Raw genomic sequence first — 23,638 nt, forward strand, 5'->3', positions numbered from 1 at the left:
TGCACCGCATTTCCTGCCTGCCGTTCGAATTCCCATCCGCCGACGCGGCGTGCGTGCGCGCACTCTCATCTAACCAGTCGTGAGCGGGGAGACATTTAATTGAGCTCGATCGAATTAAATTTTTTTGGTATTCGTACGCAGGTGCTGGGCGAATTATTACATCCGCAGGTTCGCTTGGGGAGTCCTTCATCCAGCGGTGGATTAAAACATTGCTCATGATGACCACGCTGATGGTGAAGTGGACTTCCTGCCAAGATTGGCATTGCGGCGATGCTCATCTCGGGTTGCGCAGCCGCTAAGCCAGTGGTGGAAATCCCACGTTCCTATGGCGGGTGAGAGTCCATCCACAGGACAAGCACCGTTGACTTCCCCACAGACGTGGTCATCGTTTTAGTGACCCTGGAGGACTGATGAGCTGAATCAACCCACCCCCCCCAGAGAGGAGTTGAACTCGCAAAGCCTTGCCAATTGCGAGCCGCTCGCTCCAGCGCTGGGCAGCCACTTGCTGCTCGCTGGTTTCTGAATCGGAGGCAGCTACGGCCACGGCGTTGTGAGACACTGGATGCATCTCCTCCCTGCCACTCGGGAGGCATTCACATGAACACGACAGTGAATGTGCCGGAGTGGAAGCGATCGTGTCCTGAGTACGCCCGACACACTGTGATATTTCATGACCATCTCTGCCTCTTTGAAGGCAAAATGGACACATACGCTTAGTTTTTTCGGTAAAGTCACGTAGGTAAAAAATTTTAATTAAAATTAATAAAAGTAATAATATGAATAAAATAATAATATTTTTAGTGATTTTATTTTATTTCTATTATTACTTTTATTAATTTTAATTTCACTTTTTTACCTACGTGACTTTACCGAAAAAACTAAGAGTATGAATCCTTGCAGTCACGAAAGCTTCAAATCTAGAAACAAAATTGACACATTGCTTCTCAGTGAGCTGCGGTCCTAATCGGTGGACGCACGGGGCCCAAGTATTAAACCACCCGCTCTTCCATTCGAACGATCGACCGCGTCTGTAAGAGTGTTCCTCAACGTACATCCCTGTAAGTCGTGGGATTGCCCAGTGAGCCGTGTCACTTGCCACCGCAGCCCCCCCCACCCCCCGCCTGTTGCCGGGCAGGAGGTGCTTTTAATAGAACCCAGGGAGGAAGGATACTGAAGACGCGTGGTGGCACAGCCGGTGATTGCCACCCTCACCCCCCCTCCCAACCGCAAGCCCTCCCCGCTCCTTCCGAGCCATCCGCCCGCTCTCCTTCTCGGTGGCACGGCGAGAGGGGCGGTGAAGTACGCGGCGCTGAGAAACCCGGCGACCTGGGTTTGATAATTACCGCTCACGGCCAACGCCAGCGACGATAATAATCTGAGACCGGTTCTGGGCCTCCCCTAGGTCGACTCAGGTCTGAAGTGAGTAGCTGGTGCAATGTGTAAAAACAACGCCACTGAGGAGACAAAGGCGGTCGGGCGAGTTGTTGGCCACTCTCTCCCTCGTGTGCCGTTCGAGCCTTCAATGGTGCTCGCTGAAAGCACTTGCCCCAACAGTCCATTCAGGCTATACGGGGGGGGGGGGGGTCTTTGGCTTTGTCCTGTGTTAGCGGTGCAGCTCTTGGGTGCACAGGCAGTGCAACTGCACCAGGGCCCACGTGACCAGGGGGCCAGGCACCAGTAGGGCTGCCCCACCTGTGCTGGTTTTTCGCATTGTCGTCTTCTTGTTCAAGAGGTTTCCGCCGCTACCGTCCTGGGAAATCTGCATGGAGTGGCTGGTCACCCCGTGGTGCCCTTATAAAACTCAACGTTTAACCTACTCACGCCGGCTTGTGCCCGCCCTCACAGTCGGCCATATTTGCGGAATACACCACGCCGCCGTTGACCCTGGCCATTGACTGAGCAACCCAACGTTCCTATCAGCACCCTCCGCAGGAATGTGTTTTTATTTTAATAGCCTTTTGAAATGATGCATCCCTTTCTCAAGGGAGACCTGCATCACAAAAAGAAAATCCCAATTGCAAATATTCTGCAAGAAAAGCAACACGCGATAATGATATCTTCATCCAGCAGTGGATTGAGGTGTACAGTATTGCAATATTTTAATGCGTGACAAATCTTAAGTGAGCCAACACACATTTCTGTTAATGCATACAATACAAAAAATATGTATTTTATCTGAAGAGCCCACGACTGTGCGCCAAATATCTCCGGCGGCATTGGCACGCACCATTAAACAACGGGGAGCTTTCCATGAATTAACGACCTCTCAAGTTCACACGAAGCACTCCGGCCAAGTTCGTAGATCCAAGTTCGACGCATCAGGGATTTGATTTGTTTTTATTCCTCTAGGACAGGGGTTGGCAACACCAACGTAACAAGAAAATCCGTGTTTTTTTGTTCTCGAAGTTGGTCATAAACTCAGTATTTCAAGGGCCACAATCGCATACTTGTCAACCCGTACGGTTTACCCATATTATTGTACAGATAAATTTAGTTTTCAGGTCCATACGGCGTACAGCCGTTGCAATACCGGCACATGTTTTTGTCTATTGTTCATGTTTCTCCCTTGCGATGGGACTTTGTAGGATGAACGTTGAGATATATAAGGTCACGGGGTGACCAATTAGGTCTGAATTGGCCTGTAATAAGGTAGGGGACTGATAAGAGGTTGACAGGCATGCGATCGCTTGTGAATAACGCGACGAAGCAGTTCCTTAAAGAGCCGCAATTGGCTCCGTAGCCCAAGGTTGCCGACCCCTGCTCACGGACAAAACATTATTTGAAGGGAGGGGGGGGCGATGTTTTGCATCCGCTTTGCCAAGTCGCCTCTGACACAGAGAACCACAGGTCGACCTGCATGTGTTTATACGGCAGTGGGTAGGTCAAAGGTCAATATACGGAAGTGGGACTGTTCCAACAACAACAACCGCCTATTTGCCACTAAGTGGTGGTGAAGTCACCACGGCGCTTGTGCCATGCTAGGTGCACTTTGAGGTCACGTGAAGTATCGAAGGCCTGCTGGCAGGAGGTCACTGAACCAGACCCAGGTCGCATGGGTTGACCGACTGTACACCCCTCATATCCCAACTTTCTGCGTTTTAGTCGCCCGGCGCTCTGCTTGTGGGTAAGTGGGTGAGTGAGTGGGTCAGTGGGTGTGTAAATGGATGAGTGAGTGACTCACTCACTCAAAGATCCCCTGTATAGCCTTTAACAGACTGTTGGATAGAATGCTGTTACCCACTCGCACGCCCATTCATCCACTTTCACACCCACTGACCCACTCATTCACACACTCACCCTCTCACACATCCACGCACTCACTTGTTCACCCACTCACACACCCACTCACCCACTTACACACCCACTGACCCACTCACTTCCACACCCACTCACACACTTAGACACCCAGTCACACACCAAACGGGAGCGGGCAGGTCCAATGTCAACATGCGAAAGTGAGGCTACTCTAACAACACCGACCCACGTGGCTGCGGTGAGCCACAGACCATGGAGCATCTATTGCTCTGCCAGCTCATAGACGGACCATGCACAGTGGAAGACCTATCCAGGGCTATAGACTGGGCCATATCAACATCATGAACCACGGTCTATCCAATGCTGGCCATATAATAACGTGCATGTTTCTGTATTTAAAAAATATTACTGTGATGGCAGGTCACATGGATACGATTGTCCCGGGCAAGAGAGTGCAACTTCGATTCGCTATGGAAAACGACATTTTCATCGACATATTCAGTGAGAATTCATCCCTGTTTTAGACTGTGGGTCCCTACGTGCAGTCCATTGGTATCTAGAAGTCAATGTGTATCGACGTGAGTGTTTGTAAGTCCTAATCGCTTGTCACATACAGCTCTCTCTGCCCACTACAGTAAAAAATTTTTCTGGGATTGTTCCACCTGATGACGGAAGCTTGTGTTGCCTCCGAAACGTCGTGATTTAGTTACTTTTATTTTTATTTTATTTTCACCTACGTGTCTTTTTTGAAAGAACCAAAGACTATGGATCCTTGGGCTTTGTGAGTCCGAATTCTCTATGCGAGACCAGGGACTTCAGACGGATCTCTCCGAGTCAGCAACCCAGAAAATATATCTGCGCACGGCACACATCATCCAGTCCACCACTCGCTATGACCGTGGCCACGACTGGACCTTCATAGCGCTTCGGATTCATCCCGGTACAGCTAAATATTCCGCTTCTGACTCGTCTCTTGCCACCTACTCTCATCTACGATCGACTCGGGAAATACGCGATGAGCTCCGGCCGTTCTCCCACGGCTGTAACCGCCGACGCCGCGTGATGTCTGTGCGCGCAGACGAGGACGAGTGCGAGCAGAGCCCCTGTGCCCACGGAGGGGAGTGCGCAAATCAGCCGGGCGGATTCCTCTGCAGCTGCCCTCCCCAGTGGACCGGACGCACGTGCCTCGTCGGTGAGTGCTTGGAGTCTGCCACCACTCGCGTTCACGCGCACGCACGCACGGAGAGAGAAGCGTGTGAGAGAATGTGTTAGAGAGTGCAAGCCACCAGCCCCCCACCCCCCCCAACCCCTGGAGGCATCAGTGATCCCGAGCCGTCGTCGTCGTTCTTATTCCCCACACACGTGTCCACTCCGCAGGACCTCGCTCATGCCTCCCATCGGCACCTCCGATTAGCACGGTTGGCTACGCACGGTGCGAAAGAAGTTCAACGTAAATTTCGATTAAAAGCTTTCGTGACTGCAGGGATTCATCTTCTTGGTTCTTTCGGTAATGTCACGCAGAATGGAAATAATAAAAGAATAATAAACCAATAAAATAATTCTTATGTTTGATTTTTATTATTTTATTATTTCCATTCTACGTGACTTTACCGAAAGAACCAAGAAGAAGTTCAACGTAGATGCATCTGTGCGACGGCTCCCGCATCCACCGTGAACCTTAACCCATAATATTAGATTGGTGATAATAATGAGAACGATTACACCTTGTGACGCGCCACCACACTGTATTCACTCAACTCTCGTAGCGGGAGGAGACCCTCGCCCTTACCTCCATCACATCTCGACCATTGCAACTCCACGACGCAACGTGCCACACGATGGCCACGCATTGTCAGGGGATTCGCACTCACAAGCTGTTGCACAGATGGATTCGAGAGTCATCTGGTGTACTGCCATCTTCCGGCCACCTCGCAGCGAATTATAGTTTTAATCCAGTTTAATCCAGTTTATGAACATCTTGAATCATTGCCTCACTTGATACAGCTAATCTGACTGTGACGGTCCCACCTGATGACGGAGACTTGTGTTGCCTCCGAAACGTCGTGATTTTTGTTTTTTATTTTATTTTACTTTCTACGTGACTTTACCGAAAAAACCTAAGAAGAACATTAATTATTTTCGCATTTTATCACGCACACCGTCACTATTCCACTTTTTTGTTTTATTAATTTCCCATCCTTTTTCCTTGTGGGTTTATGGAGCTATGCATCGTCCATGTTTCCTTTGGCAACCCAATGCCTTTCCATACCTCTCCTCTCCTTCGATATGTACTGTATGTACTTCGTGTGTTATCATACGCAACTTTTAAATCTAGATTGAAAATGTATTTCTTCAGTACTGCTTCTTGTGTTTAGTTTGTTGTCCTTCCCCGCACCTCTGATTATCACGGTTGGCTACATACGGTGCGAAAGAAGTTCAACATAGATACACAGACGGTGACTTTTCCTGTTTAAATTTTACCCCTAACCGCCCCCCTCCCCTCACGTTGAGTGCAACTGTCCCGTACGATGCTCGTTAACTATTTTATTTGTATTGCTCGCATCCATGTCATTAGTTTATTTTCTCTAGGGATGTGAATGTTTTACCTAGGACCGGTCCCAACTCCCCCAGCTCCTGAACGAGGTCGTTGACGTGCACTCTCTCGTGCAGCGTGGAGAGAGCTGAAAAGTGTGCCGGGAAGCGTGGAGAGAGAGAGAGAGACAGAGACAGGGGGGGGGGCACGCGGGGAATTACGACGAGACAGAAAGAGGAGGAACACACGCATCAGATAACGAACGCAAATCGCAAACATCACGTTGACTGTCAAGAGGAGGAAAGTGGTCGCGAGATCGGATGGTGGCCACGGGGCAATTCTCAGCAATGGAATGGATGGAATAGAAACCAAATGGTGGGGAACGTATCCAAGAGAGTGGGAAAGAGAGCCGACACGAGGTTGCAGGCGGTTCGTCTTTTATTTTTTCCTTCAGTCCACACTCGTCCCCAGCCTCCTCAATCTCGTTCCCGTCAAGATCTCCCCTCTTACCGCCCGTTCTCTCTCTTTTATCTCCTCGCTTCCCCTGTCACCGTCCCACTCACCCTCCTTTTGGTGGGAATCCTTCCCCTGACGTCCCTTACAAGAGGATCCCCTCTGCGGAGATGGAGCGATGAGAAGAAGCTCGAGTGCAGGAGTGAGATTAATCACGCGGGAGGGGGTCAATGGCTTGCGGAGCTCCTCGTAAAGCAGTAGATGGATCATGTATCATGGTGACGTAGATACAGTATGGGGGTTTTCTAATTATAATTATCGGATAGTGTATGCTTTATTTATTTAAAACAAATTCTGCGTCTATAAAGGATATTGTTATTTATAATTTCTTAGATGTTTCGATTGCTTTAAAACTCGTCCTTTACTCCATCCGCACAAATGACTGATCGTTCCTCCCACGTGCTCGACAAAGGCATTCACGTATCTATTCCTGGCGCCTGCCTCCGCTGCTGGGTTCAGATCTTCCGGTAAATCTGCGACAGGCCTCCTCCACACGTGGCTTCCCCTCAAGCCACGTCAACACTCACCCCCTTCATAGATAAAAAAAAATCGAAAAAAGTACCACTTTTTTCCGTTTCATTTTAAGCAAGACTGTGATGTACAGTAATGCCCCAAATTGACGTCTTCCCCCTCCTCCTCTTTTTGACATCGTTTTGCAAATACGTCGTCACTGTATTTAATACCGCGAGCTTATTCGCGTCGCCTCAACCCCGCACTTACGTCGGTGACAGCATCGTCAGTCTTTTCTCGTCATCCTCCACCACCACCTGTCCCGTAAATCGCTTTGATTGACGTCGTTTTGATATTCGTCGTCGCAACTTTCAGGAACGCATCCCCGACGCAGACCGGGGCATTTCTCACCACGGTGGCTAGGAGATGTTAACTACCTCGCCTGGTATACAGGAGGTCGTGGGTTCGATCTGCTGTATATTTTGGAGTTTGCGTGTCTCTCTTCCCGTGATCGGATTCTCCGGGTTTTCCCCTCTACATTTAGAAACACGCGTTTAGAGTATTCGGCTGCTATACATTTCCACGCGATAAGTCACTTTGTTGGGCTATCGTTTGTGACCACGTCGTTCTGAAAAATAACTCCATATTTCAGTGGGCCTTACCTGGTAAAATAAAAAAAATTGCTATTTTTGGATAAAATAAAATAAAATAGTAGTTAAACAAATACAATTCACACCAAAAAAGGCGAGAAAACTTTCAATAAGTTGGGCAAGGTGGCCCAGCGCGGCGATCGCTGGTTCTTCGCTGAATGTCGCACCCCCGCTGTGAATTCGACAGACGCCGACGAGTGTGAAGACAACCCGTGCAAGGGCAACGCCAAATTCTGCAAGAACCTGTTTGGCGGCTATTATTGCGAGTGCCTGCCCGGCTGGACGGGCCACGACTGTGACGTCGGTGAGTGGCACCACCACCACCTCGCACCACCACCTCGCCCCGCACCACCAACTCACCCCGCACCACCAACTCACCACCAACTCACCCCACACCACCAACTCACCCCACACCACCAACTCATACCGCACCACCAACTCACCCCGCACCACCAACTCACCACCAACTCACCCCACACCACCAACTCACCCCACACCACCACCTCGCCCCGCACCACCACCTCACCCCGCACCACCACCTCGCACGGCACCACCAACTTAGGGGGGGGGCATGCTGGCTGCTGGCTGCTGCTGCATAATCCCAGTTGTAGGATCCTGTGGTGTAAGTTCTTCGATTTGGCCAATGTGAACCCGGACGCCGGCACGTAACGGCCCCCTCTTGCCAATGACGTCACGGGATCTTTAACGTCCACCGTGACACGAGCGGCCGCGTGGTATTACGGTTCCGTTCTCCGATAGCGCCGCGTGCAGTTTTCAGAACGCGAGTTGACTTCGAAGCGATGAATGTGTTCATAACGCGGATGCGAATTGGATATAACGCGATCGAGTGAACAGAACGACGTCGCGCGGGTCGGAGTAAGCGATTGAGCGTCTGCCTCGGCGTTGCGTCGCACAAGGCGGGATGCTGCTGGATGCTTATAGACGCTATCCACCTGCGCTCACTCATTGTTCGGCCTGCGCACGCATCTCACGTTTTATCGCGGACTTTGCTTTACCCGGTATTAGACGTTGTAACGTGATTTTTTGGTTCCATAAAGCGGTGTTCTTCAGCAACGCAGCTCCCGCGTTATAGGAGAACATAGTCTATGACGGTCATTACACCCACAGTGAGCGGGGCTTGATTTCAGCTGCAGCTGTCTAGGACTGAGCTCCAGAATATAATTCCCCACCAGCCCCCCCCGCCCCCTACCAACACCCTCCCCATATTTGTGGTAAAGAATAGCGTGCACTTGACCGTGTAATTTATCGATATTAAAATAGCACGCGATCCTCGTGTTTGCTAAGCGAGTAGGCATGTATCGAAGTATTTGTGTCAACAATATTCCGTGACGTAACGAGGGTAACAACACGATGCACGAAACTACGCGCATGTGTTCGGCAGGTACGCTGTAAAGTAAAAAAAAACGTAACCAGTCGGCTAAAGGTTTTGAGTTTGTTTGAATTGTTACAACGGACGATGTTCCCGTTCAGCCAGCAGCTATTTTAGATGTTTTACGAGGAATGTTGCACCACTCACAAATGGGGTCAAGCTGCTGCCCTGGAACTGCTTGCTCACGCCACTCCTGGCGGAAGGGATTTCCCCCTCCAGGGGGTATTTGGCCTACTCTTCCCCCCGCTAGAGTCGGCGGCTGTGTGCGCATTAGTCGTTTGTTTTTTTCTCTCGCTGCAGGTGTCGACGATTGCCAAGGACGGTGCTTAAACGGCGGCACGTGCACGGCGGTAAGAGAGACCAGACGACTCCCGTTTGGGCTTCATCGTCACCACCATCATCGTTGTCGTCATCATCGTCGTCATCGTCACAACCATCGTCGTCATAATTGTTATCGTCGTCATCATCGCCGTCATCATCATCGTCATCATCGTTATCATCGTCGTCATCATCGTCGTCATCGTCATCACCATCCTCGTCATAATCGTTATCGTCGTCATCAACGTCGTCATCATCATCGTTATCACCACCATCATCGTAATAAAAAATTAACTGTGGAATAAAAAAATGTGTTCCTGGGTAGTAAGTATTATTTCCTAATTGCTTATGCCTCAAAAGTGCAGAAGATGGCTATTATTCCCCACAAACTTTGCTTTTGTGACCATGACAGTGATTTTTTGAAATTTAGCTATTGCCAATGAGAAAACGTGTGCATTTGTGTCTTTCCTTCACATAAAGTCCCGGTCACAAAAGCAACGTTTGTGGGGAATAATAGCCATATTCTGCACTTTTTAGGCATAAACAATTAAAAAATAACACTTACTACCCAGGGACAAAAATCGTGTTACATGGTGTATAATCATTCTTGCATTCATATAATCACACTTATATTACGCCCATAACAAAACGTCCCAGAGTTCAGATTGTTACCCTAGGGGACCCCTAATGGCAGCTTGCCCCTGTTGATTAAATCTTAGTTCTATCGAAGCAATATTTAATCAAACACACAAATGCACATCACACTCCGAGGGCACAACCGGAGAAAGGTGCAAACGAACACAGACACGCACATTCAGACAAAGTGTGTCGTCAGCGTAAATATGAGATAAGAACAGAGATGGTGAGCGAGTCTATGATTGTGGGGGTGTTGGGTGGGGGAGCATGTACGATGCATACTGTATGAAGAAAATTGAACAAGTCGATGAAGGTTAATCCAATGTATCGTGAGAGCATCTCCGTTTCAGACAGCGGCACTTAAAGAAGAAGAAAAAAATGTAGCATCCGCTTCCAGGGCTGTTCTTTCACACTCGAAGGACTATGCCGATCTGCAACACATCCAAACGGATATTCCGTCTCGTATGTATGTCGAACTTATTTTGCGCCGTTCGTAGCCAACCGTGTTAATTGTCGGTGTGGGGGAAGGACAAGAAACTGAACACAAAGAGCAGCTCTAAAGAAATCAGTTTTCAATCGAGATTATTTAAAATTGCACAGCTCCAGTGGCTTCCTAATATCGTAAGGGAGAGCGTTCCAGACGGCCTCAGAAGCGCATCTTGAGAGCGCGCGATGCGGTGGCCGTCTTTGTTCGCTGGCTCGGCACATTAAATAAACATCGGTTCATCATTGACCCCGCGTAGTAAAGTAACTGTAACGAGTAAAGTAGCGGTTTCCGGAACGACGGAAACAAAAACATGTGGAAGACTCCCCGATCGTCCTACGAATTACCGACACGAGCGATCGCGCGAACCCCGCGCGCCCGCTCCGCGGTGATGGATGTCCTCGTTTTTTTTCAACTTCCTTTCAGGAAGCGGAGAGGGGATCGCGGTGTTCGTGCCGGCCCGGCTACACGGGGCGCCGCTGCGAGAAACCTATCGACGGTAACTTCACCCTCGGCCACGCGTCTTCTACCCCCCCCCACCCCAACCCCCTCTCTCTCTCTCTCGGGAAATCTCTCGCCCTCCGTCTCGGTTTTCTCCTCCGCGAGACTCCACCGAGCGGAAAGCCGAGTCACGGGGAGCGGGTGGCAGCAATCGCCGCCGCGCAGCTGGAAGAGGAGAAGCATAACGGGGGGGTGGGGGCGGCTGATCTCTTGCGAAGTGCCGGGTGGATGGGGTGAGAGTCGGCGGGATGACTGTGCCGAGTGGCCCCCGTTGGCTTAGCCGGGGGGGGGGGGTTGCAGCGTTGGAGGGGAAGCCGGGGCTACGAGCCGCCTCGATTGCGTTGTTCGTTTGAGCGAGGACTCACTTTGCTCAAATGAAATCTGGCTGCCGCCTGATGATGCCGGTTGTAATTGCTGGCGAAACGTCGTTCTCAGATTGTAAATGTTGCGGATTTGCTCTCCAACACACCGGTGTTGCTGTACTAGTGACGAATTGGCACGTTCTGTTTACGTGACAAACCTTACTCATTGATTGTGTAGGGTGGTAGCGGGTTTAACGTCACATTTTTATTCACGCGATCTGATCCAAAATAAACTCTATTATGGAGTATATTGGTCGCGGAAGCCTACGTGTTAAACTAAGTTGTTGGTGTCGGGGGGTAAAGCTCGGACTAGTGGCTGCTTCGTTAATTGGTTAGGATCGGGATGAGTGAGAGGTCAAATACAATTGGCCTGTTGGGTAGTTGATTAGGGCTACGGTTAGTACGGATGGCTAGTTGTCTGAATTATTTTGGAGTAGGGTTATGATCGGTGAGAGGACTTGTACTAGTGATTTAGTCTGTGTGTGTTAGAGAGCGAGTGCACAGCATCTGCGTGGGTATTGCCACGGTCAGTTAGAGGGGCCCAAGTCCTCCTTGTTGCCTTTAACCGACACGCCGTTTCGTCTCGTTTTTGGGGAACGTGAACGTTTCGCGGTGACCGATTTAAATGCGCGATCATGTTTTGTTTGTTGTATGATAGTCACGGTAACTGCGCGGCCCGTGTCATCACCCCCCCCACCCCGTCCGCCTGCCCCCCCCCCCGGAAAAAGCCCAATGGTTCCGTCTTTGTGATGCCGTCCGCCGGGTTCGGAGGACGCAAATTCGTAAAGAGCGACGGCGTTGATGTGAACGTTTCCACGCTCGCAACAACCTTTAAGTCTGCCTTTGGCGGCGGTGCTGCATTTGTTGAACAACACAGGACGGGGAAGTGGCGGTGGTGGTGGGGGGGAGGGTGGTGCGCTGTGTGGCTCAATGTGCACTCGCTTGTTTGGAAATTCCAGCGTTTCAGAAACGGCGGCGATGAGGCGGCGGCGGTGGCGGCGGCGGTGGGGGGGTGCCGCCAGGGGAAGGCGCGCGGAACAAATTGCGTCTCGTCCCACCGCCCGCCACCCCCAAAATAAAAACAAACGGAAAAAATAACCCCCCCCCCAGAAATAAACACCGAGCTTAAGGACGGCTAATGCGATCCGTGCTCGAGTGCACACTCAGAGCCTCTTGCCAGCGGAGGCCACTATTTACTCCAGAGGGAGCGAGGGGGGGGGGACGTTTTTTTGTGTCCAACGTGATCTTGTCTCCATCACTTCACCACTTCGGTCACCGCCGCCTGCCGCCACAAATAAGGCGGTGCCCGGCGCGGAAAGAGCCGCGGGCTGCCCCCCCCCCCCGGAGTCCTCCCACCAGCAACGGAGCGAAGCCGCTCGCTCGTAAATCTGCCTGCGTCAGGGCCATCGCGGGCAGCAAGGCGGAGGCGGCCCCCATGCGCCGAGACCCGAGGTGTCAAACCGCGCGGAGCGACGTGATTTTTGGAAGAAAATTAGTTTTTTTTTTTATGAAAAGGCCCTCGAGATGCCGTCAGAAGCGGGTTCAGGGTTCGCGGGCCGCCGTCGTGCAAATATAGCGTTCCCTTAATGATCGCGTCGCCGTCGCGTGTATTTTCGTTGCCCGTTCCCCCCCCCCCCACCGCCCACCGAAGTGAGTGCGTGGGGATTACTCGCCGTGGGTAGTCCTGGATCGGGAGCCAAAAATTGTCCGCTAATGAACGCCGTCGCCTTACGCACGGAATATGGACATAACTCGAAGTGCCGCACCCGGCTCGCTAACCGCGCGGGGCTAATCGAGTTTCGAACGTGATCCTGCCGCGGGTGCTGGCGCGCGTCCGCTTCGTCCGCACCTGCCGTCGCTGTTTCATTTCATCGGTTGGCAATTGCTGAAACCCCGAGTTCGATTCGCAAACCAAGGGCCCGAGCAATATCTGAACCGGTTCTTGATCTCCCTGCCACCGCCCCCCTTCCCCCAACCCCTCCCACCCCCCTTCACGGTTACCCGCTCCGACCGGCGTAGTGAAGTACGGTCACACAATCCCCGTGATCGACACGCCGTTGGGAGACCTTCCTCTATAGCAGTGGGCCAGGCAAAGGGGGCTGCGCTGTTATTTGGTTCACTTTCCGTCGCTTGTCTCATGCAGCACAGTGCATGCACGCCGACTCAGCCTCAAATGAGCACCCGGTGCGATGTGTAAGCATCGTCGCTAGGGAGACAAAGGCGGCCGGGCGTGGTGTTGGCCACCCACCCCCTCGTGTGCCGTGCCGGCCTTTATAGGTGATCGCTAACAGCACTTGCCCCTACAGTCTGTTAAGGCTACACGTGGAATATTTGTCTTTGTCGAGTGAATATTAGCCCCGGAAGTGTAGCGGTCAGCGTGCTGCGCTACGAACCTGGCTACCGGGGTTCGATTCCCAGTCACGGCCAACACCGGTGGCGATTATCTGAACCGGTCCTGGGCCACCCCTAAGTCGACTCAGCCTCAAATGAGTACCTGGTGCGATGCGTAAACATCGCCACTCGGGAGACAAAGGCGGCCGGGCGTGGTGTTGGCCACCCACCCCCTCGTGTGCCCTGACGGCCTTCCTAGGTGCTACTCGCTAACAGCACTTGCCCCTACAGTCTGTTAAGGCCATACGAGGGATCTTTTGTCTTTTTCTATTTGTGGCATAACGTGGTTGGCACGGGCCCTTGGTGGTGCAAGAAATGATATGGGACTCCCCCATGTTAAACAATGTTGCCCATCTCCATGGCCCTCCACCTGGACTCTGGGCCTGGGCACAGTTGCACTGCCTGTGCACTCGATAGCCACGGCGCTGACCTCGGGGGCGCGTGTGTGTGTGCGCGTGCGCGTGTGTGTGCCGTGTGTGTGCCGTGTGTGTGTGTGTGCCGTGTGTGTGTGTGTGCCGTGTGTGTGCCGTGTGTGTGTGTGTGCCGTGTGTGTGTGCCGTGTGTGTGTGTGCCGTGTGTGTGCCATGTGTGTGCCGTGCGTGTGTGTGTGCACGTGTGTGTGCCGTGCGCGTGACGTCTCGCACGTGAGCAGGGCCTGAGAACTGCACAGCGGCCGTGGCGAACAGAACGGCGGGGGGTCCGGCGGCAGTGCCGGCGGTGGCCGTCGGAGACTCCTGCCGGAACGGAGGCTCGTGCGTGTGGCAGGCTGGCGCTCTCCGCTGCGTCTGTCCCGCCGGCTGGGAGGGGGAGCTTTGTGAGCGCGGTGAGTGCCGGATTCCGGCTCCGCGGGGCAGGCCCGCCGGCGGTTGGGTCAATTCTGTGGCGACGGAATTACGGAATTGCACAGAAGTATGCCAATCACAGCGAGAAATCGTAACAATTATTTTTGCCTTTGAAGTTTCTCAATGTTCGTGCCGCAAAAGTTTACGTGAATATTAGCCCCTCTGACAATCCACATTGTTCATGGGGGATGTTTTACTTCACCTTTCTGGTCAGTGCGGGTTGGTGAAGGGGGGGGGGGCCCACAACTGATGCATACATCGATCTCCACTGATGTTGGCCACGGCAGGGAATCGAACTTAGAGTGCACCAGGTTCATAGCGCAATACGCGAACCAATGCGTCACTCTCCTCGGTTGGATGCCCTCTCAGGCATCTTCCCTCCTTCGGCTGTCACTCTGTCACTGCTCTCGACCGTCAGCCGTCCTCCTCCCTCAGATCCACGTCTCTCAGCAGTACGACGTCTCTCAACCCGCCAATGGTCGCTCTCATCCGGACGTCTCCTCTTTCTGTCCCTCGGCGTAATTTGCAAGCATTGCCGTGTAAATGGAGCAAACGTTTAATGTTTGTTGGCGATCGTCCTCGCGCTTAGCCAAGTCGCGCTCAAACACACCGGCAGGTCACCGGGAGATGAGAAAGAGCGGTCTCAGCATCACGTCGCTAATAATAGGGCTCCCTGCCGCGGTGTTTGAAAGCTCGCCTTTTGTCCAGAAGGACAAATTTGGCTAGGGCCCCACAATTAATTATGGGGGTTTTTTGTTGTTGCTTTCATCTCCGCTGTCGATACGCGCTGCTGGCCGCCGAGATTTTTTTTCTCCTTAATTGTGATTCAGCGTGACAGACGCGGCACGGGCACATCAATTTACGGGCCGATTCATTTGGACAATTGTAGGGGGGGGGTGTGGGGCTGTGATAAGCACAACAGTATTAGCATAAAGTCCTTTACGAAAATATATATTTTTTTTGGCGGAAGGAAAAAAAGAATAAGAAATCTCCGATCCTAAAAAATATTCGTAAAGTTTCCAAAGCTCTCCTCAAATATGCACACTTGTGCAAATACCCATTCGAGTTTTCACTACGTGTTAAATAAATACCACACTGTAACTCTACACGTTTATGGCAAGTACATTGTGAGAGTGTTTATCGGTGGTGAGACCAAAATAATAATAAAAATCAATTCCAAATGTATTACAATAATAAACAGGCCTCCCCATGCCATCCGCGTCACTCGTGGGAGTTGTTTCACCATATTTTGTCATGCGGGTGGCGAGGGGTGGGAGGGTGGGAGGGGTGATCACGATCAGTTCAGACATCGTTCGCCACCGATCGAAACTCGGGGTCGCGGGGTTCATAGCGAAGTGCGGTTCAACCGCTGCACTCCTGCTCCCCAAGTGAAATGTATACAAAGTAAAGAAACCACACACACACACAAGTGGCAGACATAGAAACATCACAACAAAACTCAAGTGTACCTCTTATCCTGCTGTGAGTGGTGATTTTAAAACTTAATATTTTTTTCTTCTTGGTTCTTTCGGTAAAGTCACGTAGAAGGGAAATAATAAAATAATAAAAACAAAACATAATAAAATAATTCTCACGACGTTTCGGCCACAACGCAAGCAGCCATCCCTGCAGTCACGAAAGCTTTAAATCGAAACTTAATATTTTTTGCAACAAAAAATTCAAACTGTTATCGGCTTAAATTTCGATTTAAAGCTTTCGTGACTGCAGGGATTCATCCTCTTGGTTCTTTCGGTAAAGTCACGTAGAATGAAAATAATAAAATAATAAAAATAAAACATAAAATAATCCTTACGACGTTTCAGCCACAATGCAAGCAGCCGTCCTCAGGTGGAGAACAGGTCTGTCGAGAAGACAGAGTCGCTCCAAGCCTGGGGTGTGTCATTCAGACTCTGTCTTCTCGACAGACCTGTTCTCCACCTGAGGACGGCTGCTTGCGTTGTGGCCGAAACGTCGTGAGAATTATTGTATGTTTTATTTTTATTATTTTATGATTTCCATTCTACGTGACTTTACCGAAAGAACCAAGAGGATGTTATCGGCTTCATGCCGTGAGACAAGCAATCCATCGGTGTCCCAGAATGCATTCTGAATTCATGACTTTTTTCTTCCTCCTCGACTCTCAGCTGTGAGCCGCTGCGACCCGAACCCCTGCCAGAACGGCGGGCAGTGCCGCGACCTCGCTGGGGACTTCTCGTGCCAGTGCGAGGGCGAGTGGACGGGCAGCACCTGCGGTTCCAGTGAGGCCTGCATTGCGACACAAACGCGAAGAAAGCACCACACAGCAAGCGATGCACCTCACCACAAAGGGATGAGTTGGGGCTCCAATCACAGGGCAGTAGCGGAGAAGAGCTCGCTTGTCTGCTCCGTGCCCTGCCCAATCGATCGCTCACTCTTCCGCTCGTACGCAAACTCAACACGCTCGCCTCTCTGCCCAATCGATTACCGTCTGACTCACCTGTTTGCCAATTAGGTCACCTGCTTACTGGCCCACATGCTCACACACGTGCCTGATCAATCACTCATTCATTCACCCACCCAACCATGAGTGTGTCGAAGCTAAACTATGTTGGGGAGTCCTTAACACATGTCGTGAGAGACATACACGTAACGTAGTGCAGTCACACATTTTTGTTTATGCCTAGGGCAAATGTAAGTTATACATGGCTCTCATCATCAATACCATGGGTCCCTTCTCCTCCTTCTGGTCAGCATGAGCCCTTGCTCAAATCTATATGACAATACTTATTTAAGTACGTGCTGCAACTGACGCACTCAAAGAAGGATGAAGAAATGCACAGATAAACTCCAATGCAGGTCCTCGCGGTTGCGCCGCATCACTCTCCAATGTGTCATCGGGTCACGTTCTTTTTTCGGCACGGTGGCGGGGCATCATTTCTAAATCAATCTGATCGCAGATTTTTTTCGTCGTTACGGCAATCGTCGGTGACGCGCGGACGAGGCGATTTCCGTTTGGGCGTTGTTGCGATCGCGACGGCGGGCGGCAATTCGACCTAAACCGCTCCCTTGCCCCGGCCGTCGAATAACGGCGAGGGCCACGGCTTCTCAAAGTGGCGTCCGCGGGCGGGCGGAGGGGCCGCGGTGGGTGGACACTTAGTTTAGTCGCGCGCCAAGCTCATGGCGAAGCCTGAGCCCCGGACTGTTAAAACTAAAACTAAACTTTTTTCAGCAATTAAGTCCCACTGGGCTATGTAGCTTATCGTGTGGAATATGTATTGCAGCAAAATACTCTAAGCGCATGTTTCTGAAATTGGAGAGAAAAGCCAGAGGACCCGAAGAAAAATCCACACGATCACGTGGAGGGAGAACACGCAAACTCAAAATATGCAGCAGGCGTCAGGGTCGGGATCGAACCCACGACCTCCTGCATACCAGGCGAGGGAGATAACATCTCGCCACCAGCGACATTGCCTCTTAGAGTCAAGTTGTGCGAGGCCCGGTTGCCTCAACTCGGGCGAAACTCGGGACTTTCGCCCTGTCAATCCGTCGCACCTAAAGCGGCACATCTGATCGAGCGAAGTGTGTTCCTTGGCGCGCACCGAACGGCGTGAAGGAAATCGCTCCCAAAGTTAAGAAAGCAAATTTACCAAAGCCTCTTGGGGTGCTTCGGTAAAAAAGAAATGGGGATTACGGCAGCTATGCGTAAAATATTGTTTCTATCCTCGCTTATTAGAAACAAGTGAATATAATAATAAACGATGATCCCTGCGGCGTGCTGTTTCCCAGCACTCTGTGTACGAATCGTGCTAAAATGTTTACGCGCGTCAGAAGGCACGCTGCAAGCAGACGCTAATTCCAGCGGCGCGAACGCTATCGGTTCTTGGCATGGGCGGCCGTATTGATGCACGTTTTTATGTTTACATTCTTGCGCTGTACGAGATTTCCACCTTCTCAATCCCTGTTATCTCTCCACTTTGCAGGTGCGAACGACTGCGCTTCCCGCCCGTGGTACGTGCAGTTCCTGCGCTACACATGACGCAAAGTCTGAAGTTCATCAGCTTTGTAATAATCACAGTTTCGAAGAGTCGTGTTTTCATTCTTTTCACCCCCCTCCCGCCGCCCCCATCTCGTGCCGTGACGTGCGCAGCCACAACGGCGGCACGTGCGTCGATGGAGGGGACTGGTACCTCTGCGAGTGCGCCCCAGGATTCTCGGGGCCCGACTGCCGCATAAGTAAGACGTTGCACCCCGCCCCCCCCCCCCTTATCACCCCCCCGTCACCCCCTTTTGCTCCCCCTGCCAGCTCTGCGACGATTCATTTGTCTTCTTTGGGTCTTTTGGTAAAGTCACGTAGATAGGTTCAAAGAAAATAACAAAAAAAACTACGACGTTTCGATCGCAACACAAGCGATCGTCCTGATAACCTGGTCATTAGTATACACTACGACACTATCCACTACACTACTATACGCTACACTGCTATACGCTACACTGCTATACGCTACACTACTATACGCTACACTGCTATACGCTACACTGCTGTACGCTACACTACTATACGCTACACTACTATACGCTACACTACTATATATACACTACACTGCTATACGCTACACTGCTATACGCTACACTACTATACGCTACACTACTATACGCTACACTACTATACGCTACACTACTATACATAGACTCTAGCTCTCCCAGGCATTCCCAGGCAAGCCGAGAGACACAGTCCCGCCAGCGTGTCCTGGGCCAGCAGGGAGAGGGATGATCTCAGACGGGCTGGACCTTGGCAATGGACACTCAACATATGTACATTAACAAAACCCTGATCGAAGTTATGGATTTCATTCTAGAAGCGTATACATTTCTCATTGATGCTCATATTAGTTCTGGTTACTGCTGTTAAACTGGCATATTACATATATTTATATTGTCAAACTGTCAGATTATTTTACGACGTTCTTAAGTTTGAGTAAGATCGCCTAAAATTGAGCGACGGTTGAGAGATTTGTCCATTTTTCGATTTAAAGCTTTTGTGACTGCAGGGATTCATCTTCTTGGTTCTTTCGGTAAAGTCACATAGAAGGACGGCTGCTTGCGTTGTGGCCGAAACGTCGTGAGAATTATTTTATTATGTTTAATTTTATTATTTTATTACTTCCCTTCTACGTGACTTTACGGAAAGAACCAAGAAGATTTTTCCATATTGTAATTGTGTCAAATTCACAGTCACTTCGCCATTGGGCGCTCCTCGTTCATGAGAAGGGGCGGTTGAATTCGACTCTGTGTTGTGGCCGGCACCATTCGCGGTGACCATCCCATCTTACTGTCACCCTTGACCTGGGTTGAACTTCACTGCTCCATTGCAGTCCTGCCAAAAGCGCATCGTTCCCTACTGCGTTTCCCTACGCCAGTTTGCCCGGTTGTTTTTTTGTTGTGCCAAGAAACTATACGAGAAGTTAATTCCCAACAGCGGCGGCAACAGCAGCAGCAGCAACGTTTAGGCTCCGCGAAGCCTACCTCGGCATCAATCATCACCAGGATTTAGCACCCCCTGCTGCAGTGCAGCCAAATTTACTGTGGAACTCGGGGCCCGACTGCCAAGGGGTCAGTCTCAGGTCCTGTTTCGCTTCGGGTTTCTCGTCAGGTTACGGGAATTGTACAGCCCGCGTTGGCTCGCTGTGCTCTTGCCAGAGGCACCTCCGATCATTAAAAAAACGCCACACCTCTCCACGTGCATTACAAAAATACAAAACTCAATACAGAGAAACTTAACAGCGTGCCAGCTTTTTTTTTACAATATTATAATCTTGGTGGATTGTGGGTAACATATACTGTAATCATAAATGAACGCACACAATTCTGGTTTGTTCCCTTAAAATAAAATTAAAAAACACGTAGATCCACGCAGGATATTTTCTGACAACTATGTAAAACGGCATATTAGAGTAGGTGGCACGTGGCTATTAGCAGCCACTACCATAGCTAGAGGTATCCTCAACCGCGTGTAGAAATACAATCGATGTCTGTCGCTAACCCAGACAGGCCTGGCCGAAATTAAGCATTAGGCCCGTTGGCCAAAGGGGCTCTCCAGACAAATGTTTTGCAGCTGCTTCTTTTGGTTACCAAAGCAAGTTGTCGAAATATTCGGCTCGAAAGTTTGCCTGGCCGCCGCTCCGCACCGTGTCGTGAGCAGCATCGTGGTACCAAAGTAGCGTAGTGCGGTTGGCATTGGCCCTGAGGCAAGGAATAGAATGGAATCGCTGCACCCCCCCCCCGTCCAATTCCACCCCCCGTCTTTGCTGGCTTCTAGGCCCCAGCCACCCCTGGGGGCCCCAATGCAGTTGGGTGTGACGGTGGCTAGGAGATGTTGACTACCTCGCCTGGTATACAGGAGGTCGTGGATTCGATCCTGACCCTGACGCCTGCTGTATATTTGGAGTTTGTGTGTCTCTCTCTCATCATCATCACAGTGGCTAGGAGATGTTAACTACCTCGCCTGGTATACAGGAGGTCGTGGAATCGATCCCGACCCTGACGCCTGCTGTATATTTGGAGTTTGTGTGTCTCTCGCTCTCATCATCATGGTGGCTAGGAGATGTTAACTACCTCGCCTGGTATACAAGAGGTCGTGGATTCGATCCTGACCCTGACGCCTGCTGTATATTTGGAGTTTGTGTGTCTCTCGCTCTCATCATCATCACAGTGGCTAGGAGATGTTAACTACCTCGCCTGGTATACAGGAGGTCGTGGATTCGATCTTGACCCTGACGCCTGCTGTATATTTGGAGTTTGTGTGTCTCTCTCTCATCATCATCACGGTGGCTAGGAGATGTTGACTACCTCGCCTGGTATACAGGAGGTCGTGGATTCGATCCTGACCCTGACGCCTGCTGTATATTTGGAGTTTGTGTGTCTCTCGCTCTCATCATCATCACGGTGGCTAGGAGATGTTAACTACCTCGCCTGGTATACAGGAGGTCGTGGATTGGATCCTGACCCTGACGCCTGCTGTATATTTGGAGTTTGTGTGTCTCTCGCTCTCATCATCATCACGGTGGCTAGGAGATGTTGACTACCTCGCTTGGTATACAGGAGGTCGTGGATTCGATCCTGAACCTGACGCCTGCTGTATATGTGGAGTTTGCATGTTTCTCTCTCTCTCTCTCCCCCTGTGGTCGTGTGGATCTTTATCCGGGTCCTCAGGTTTTTCCCTCCGCATTTATAATCAACATGCGTTTAGAATATTTGGCTGCTATAAATTTCCACGCGATAAGCCGCTTTGTTGAGCTATCATTTGTGGCCAGGTCGCTTCTGGTTAAAGAGCTACGTAACTCAGCGGGCCTTTACCCGGTAAAATAAAATAAAAATGCAAAAAAATACAAAAAAAGTATTAAAGTTTAGTTTGTGTGGCCTGCGCACACTCGGTAGCCACGCGACTCCGTGGGACCCGTTGCGGCTCACCTGTAAATCCGACTGCAACTCTTTGTCGGAGAGGGCAAGAGGAGTGGGAAGCTCAGAGGCAGTGCACCACCGCTCGACTGCTCATGTTGCCTTGTGGTTGTTGTTGTTGTTTGACTTGCATCCCACTGGGATTTTTGCACAGCGTTGGTGTGCGGTGCTTTTTTTCTGGAAGACTTTGCAGTTTTTTCCTGGATTTTTCTGTTTGCTCATAATCACTTTAAGATGTTTTTCTTGTTCATGTTTTTGTTTTTTGTTTGTTGCGGTTGCACCCGATTCAAGAGCCGAATGGCTCACAGGGCTATACCAGATAAATGAAACTGAAAACCCCAGACCACCCAGCTGCTGCTGCTACTTGTGTAACACTTCCATCCAATGGGAACCCTCTCCCCCATCCCAACATGTAAACTAGGAAAATAAACAGCGCTCTTTCCAGCGCGCAAAAGGTTCACTTGCGTCCAGCAAAATCTGAGCACGAGAGGAATACTCTATCAACGACCCCTGGAGTGACTTGTTACAAAAACGTCCGCGTTCTTTTTTGTTCCCATTATAACGGTCAGCTGTTGCTGTTATAATGAACGAATGAATGCTCTTTCCTGCGGTCTGAAATAGCTCGAAAGAGCCGAGGTTTTTAGCGCGGCACTTATGCGAGAAGGGCGCCTCAACATTACAGATCACGTGCTGTTTGTAATCAATAGCAATGCCCTTTATTTATCCGGCAAAGACTGTCCGAGTCTTTTCTGGGGGGCGGAATGCCCTGTAAATGCTACCGTTGTTGTGCAGTGTAACACGCCAATGATAACACACTCAAGCGCACGGTTACGCAGCGATACATTTATACACACGGTGACACATTGAATACACGCGACAACACACTCCCCGTCTGCCGCGTTTGCCGCTGTGCCCCCGAGTGCAGACGTGAACGAGTGCCAGTCGTCCCCGTGCCCGCGCGGGGCCTCCTGCGTCGATGAGATTAATGGCTACAGGTGCGTGTGTCCTCCGGGACAGCCCGACTCCAGCTGCCACCGACCCGGTGAGTGAGATCATCCGACCGCCCCCCCCCCCCGACCCTAACGCCCGGCGAGCGAACAACTGAACAGAAAAAAAAAACACGAACAAATCCACGCGCGCGCATTTGCGCCGTACTCAGCCAGGCGCTTGCACAGGGACGAAGGGTGTCCCTGTAGCCTGTGGAGTGTACAGGCGGTGCAACTGCACAGGTGCCCACGCGTCGGATGGGGGCCCAGGCTCCGGGCTGTGAACGGTGGGGAAATTGGACATGCCGACCCGCAGGCCCGAAGCGCCAAACGGCCGGCAACAAATGGCAGGCGCATCCCGGGTGATTGGGTTCTAAAATCCACTTGTAAATAAATCCATTAGAAGTCCGCCGAAAGTGTTTCTGATGAACGTGGCGAGTTGTTTTGTTCATCAATAATAATTGTCATTATTATTATTATAAATTCACGCAGCCATGGAGTTGCCAAGGCCATGCTGGCCTCACGGGGAGTTCCGCGCACATGGCTCCACGTGGTCCGATGGGTGCAACACCTGCCAGTGCGTCGACGGTTGGGGCAACTGCACCAAGGTTCGAACGCTCCTCGCCCAACATCATCATCATCCATTTACACATCACCATCCATCATTATCATAAGCCATGACCAATCCACTGTGGGATGAAAGCCTCCCCAAGCCGTCACCATCTGTGGCAAGTGACTTGTATCCACCAATCACAGTGAGTGGTATCCTGGATGTGATGTGCCGGATAGATATATATTCTGATTCTGATTTTCTTGGTGATCGGCTCAGATAGACACGGATGTCTGAACCAGAATGGAAGAGTAGGCCAAATATTAACCCTCTAGGGGCGCTC

The 23,638-nt window shown here is 50.9% G+C and overlaps 1 protein-coding gene across 1 annotated transcript in view; it reads left to right on the forward strand.

The window, feature by feature from the left end:
- LOC144943352 (uncharacterized) overlaps nt 1–23,638 on the forward strand; it is an 89,281-nt gene that overhangs the window by 58,451 nt on the left and 7,192 nt on the right. The window contains exons 9-18 of the mRNA XM_078870727.1: nt 4,334–4,447; nt 7,589–7,705; nt 9,092–9,141; nt 10,656–10,728; nt 14,136–14,306; nt 16,470–16,583; nt 18,285–18,312; nt 18,452–18,537; nt 22,685–22,801; nt 23,238–23,353. Of these exons, the coding sequence (XP_078726853.1) occupies nt 4,334–4,447; nt 7,589–7,705; nt 9,092–9,141; nt 10,656–10,728; nt 14,136–14,306; nt 16,470–16,583; nt 18,285–18,312; nt 18,452–18,537; nt 22,685–22,801; nt 23,238–23,353 (986 nt within the window). The remainder of the gene's footprint in view (nt 1–4,333; nt 4,448–7,588; nt 7,706–9,091; nt 9,142–10,655; nt 10,729–14,135; nt 14,307–16,469; nt 16,584–18,284; nt 18,313–18,451; nt 18,538–22,684; nt 22,802–23,237; nt 23,354–23,638) is intronic.

Source organism: Lampetra fluviatilis, chromosome 30 (genome assembly GCF_964198595.1).
Source record: "Lampetra fluviatilis chromosome 30, kcLamFluv1.1, whole genome shotgun sequence".
In the NCBI taxonomy this organism is placed as follows: Eukaryota; Metazoa; Chordata; class Hyperoartia; order Petromyzontiformes; family Petromyzontidae; genus Lampetra; species Lampetra fluviatilis.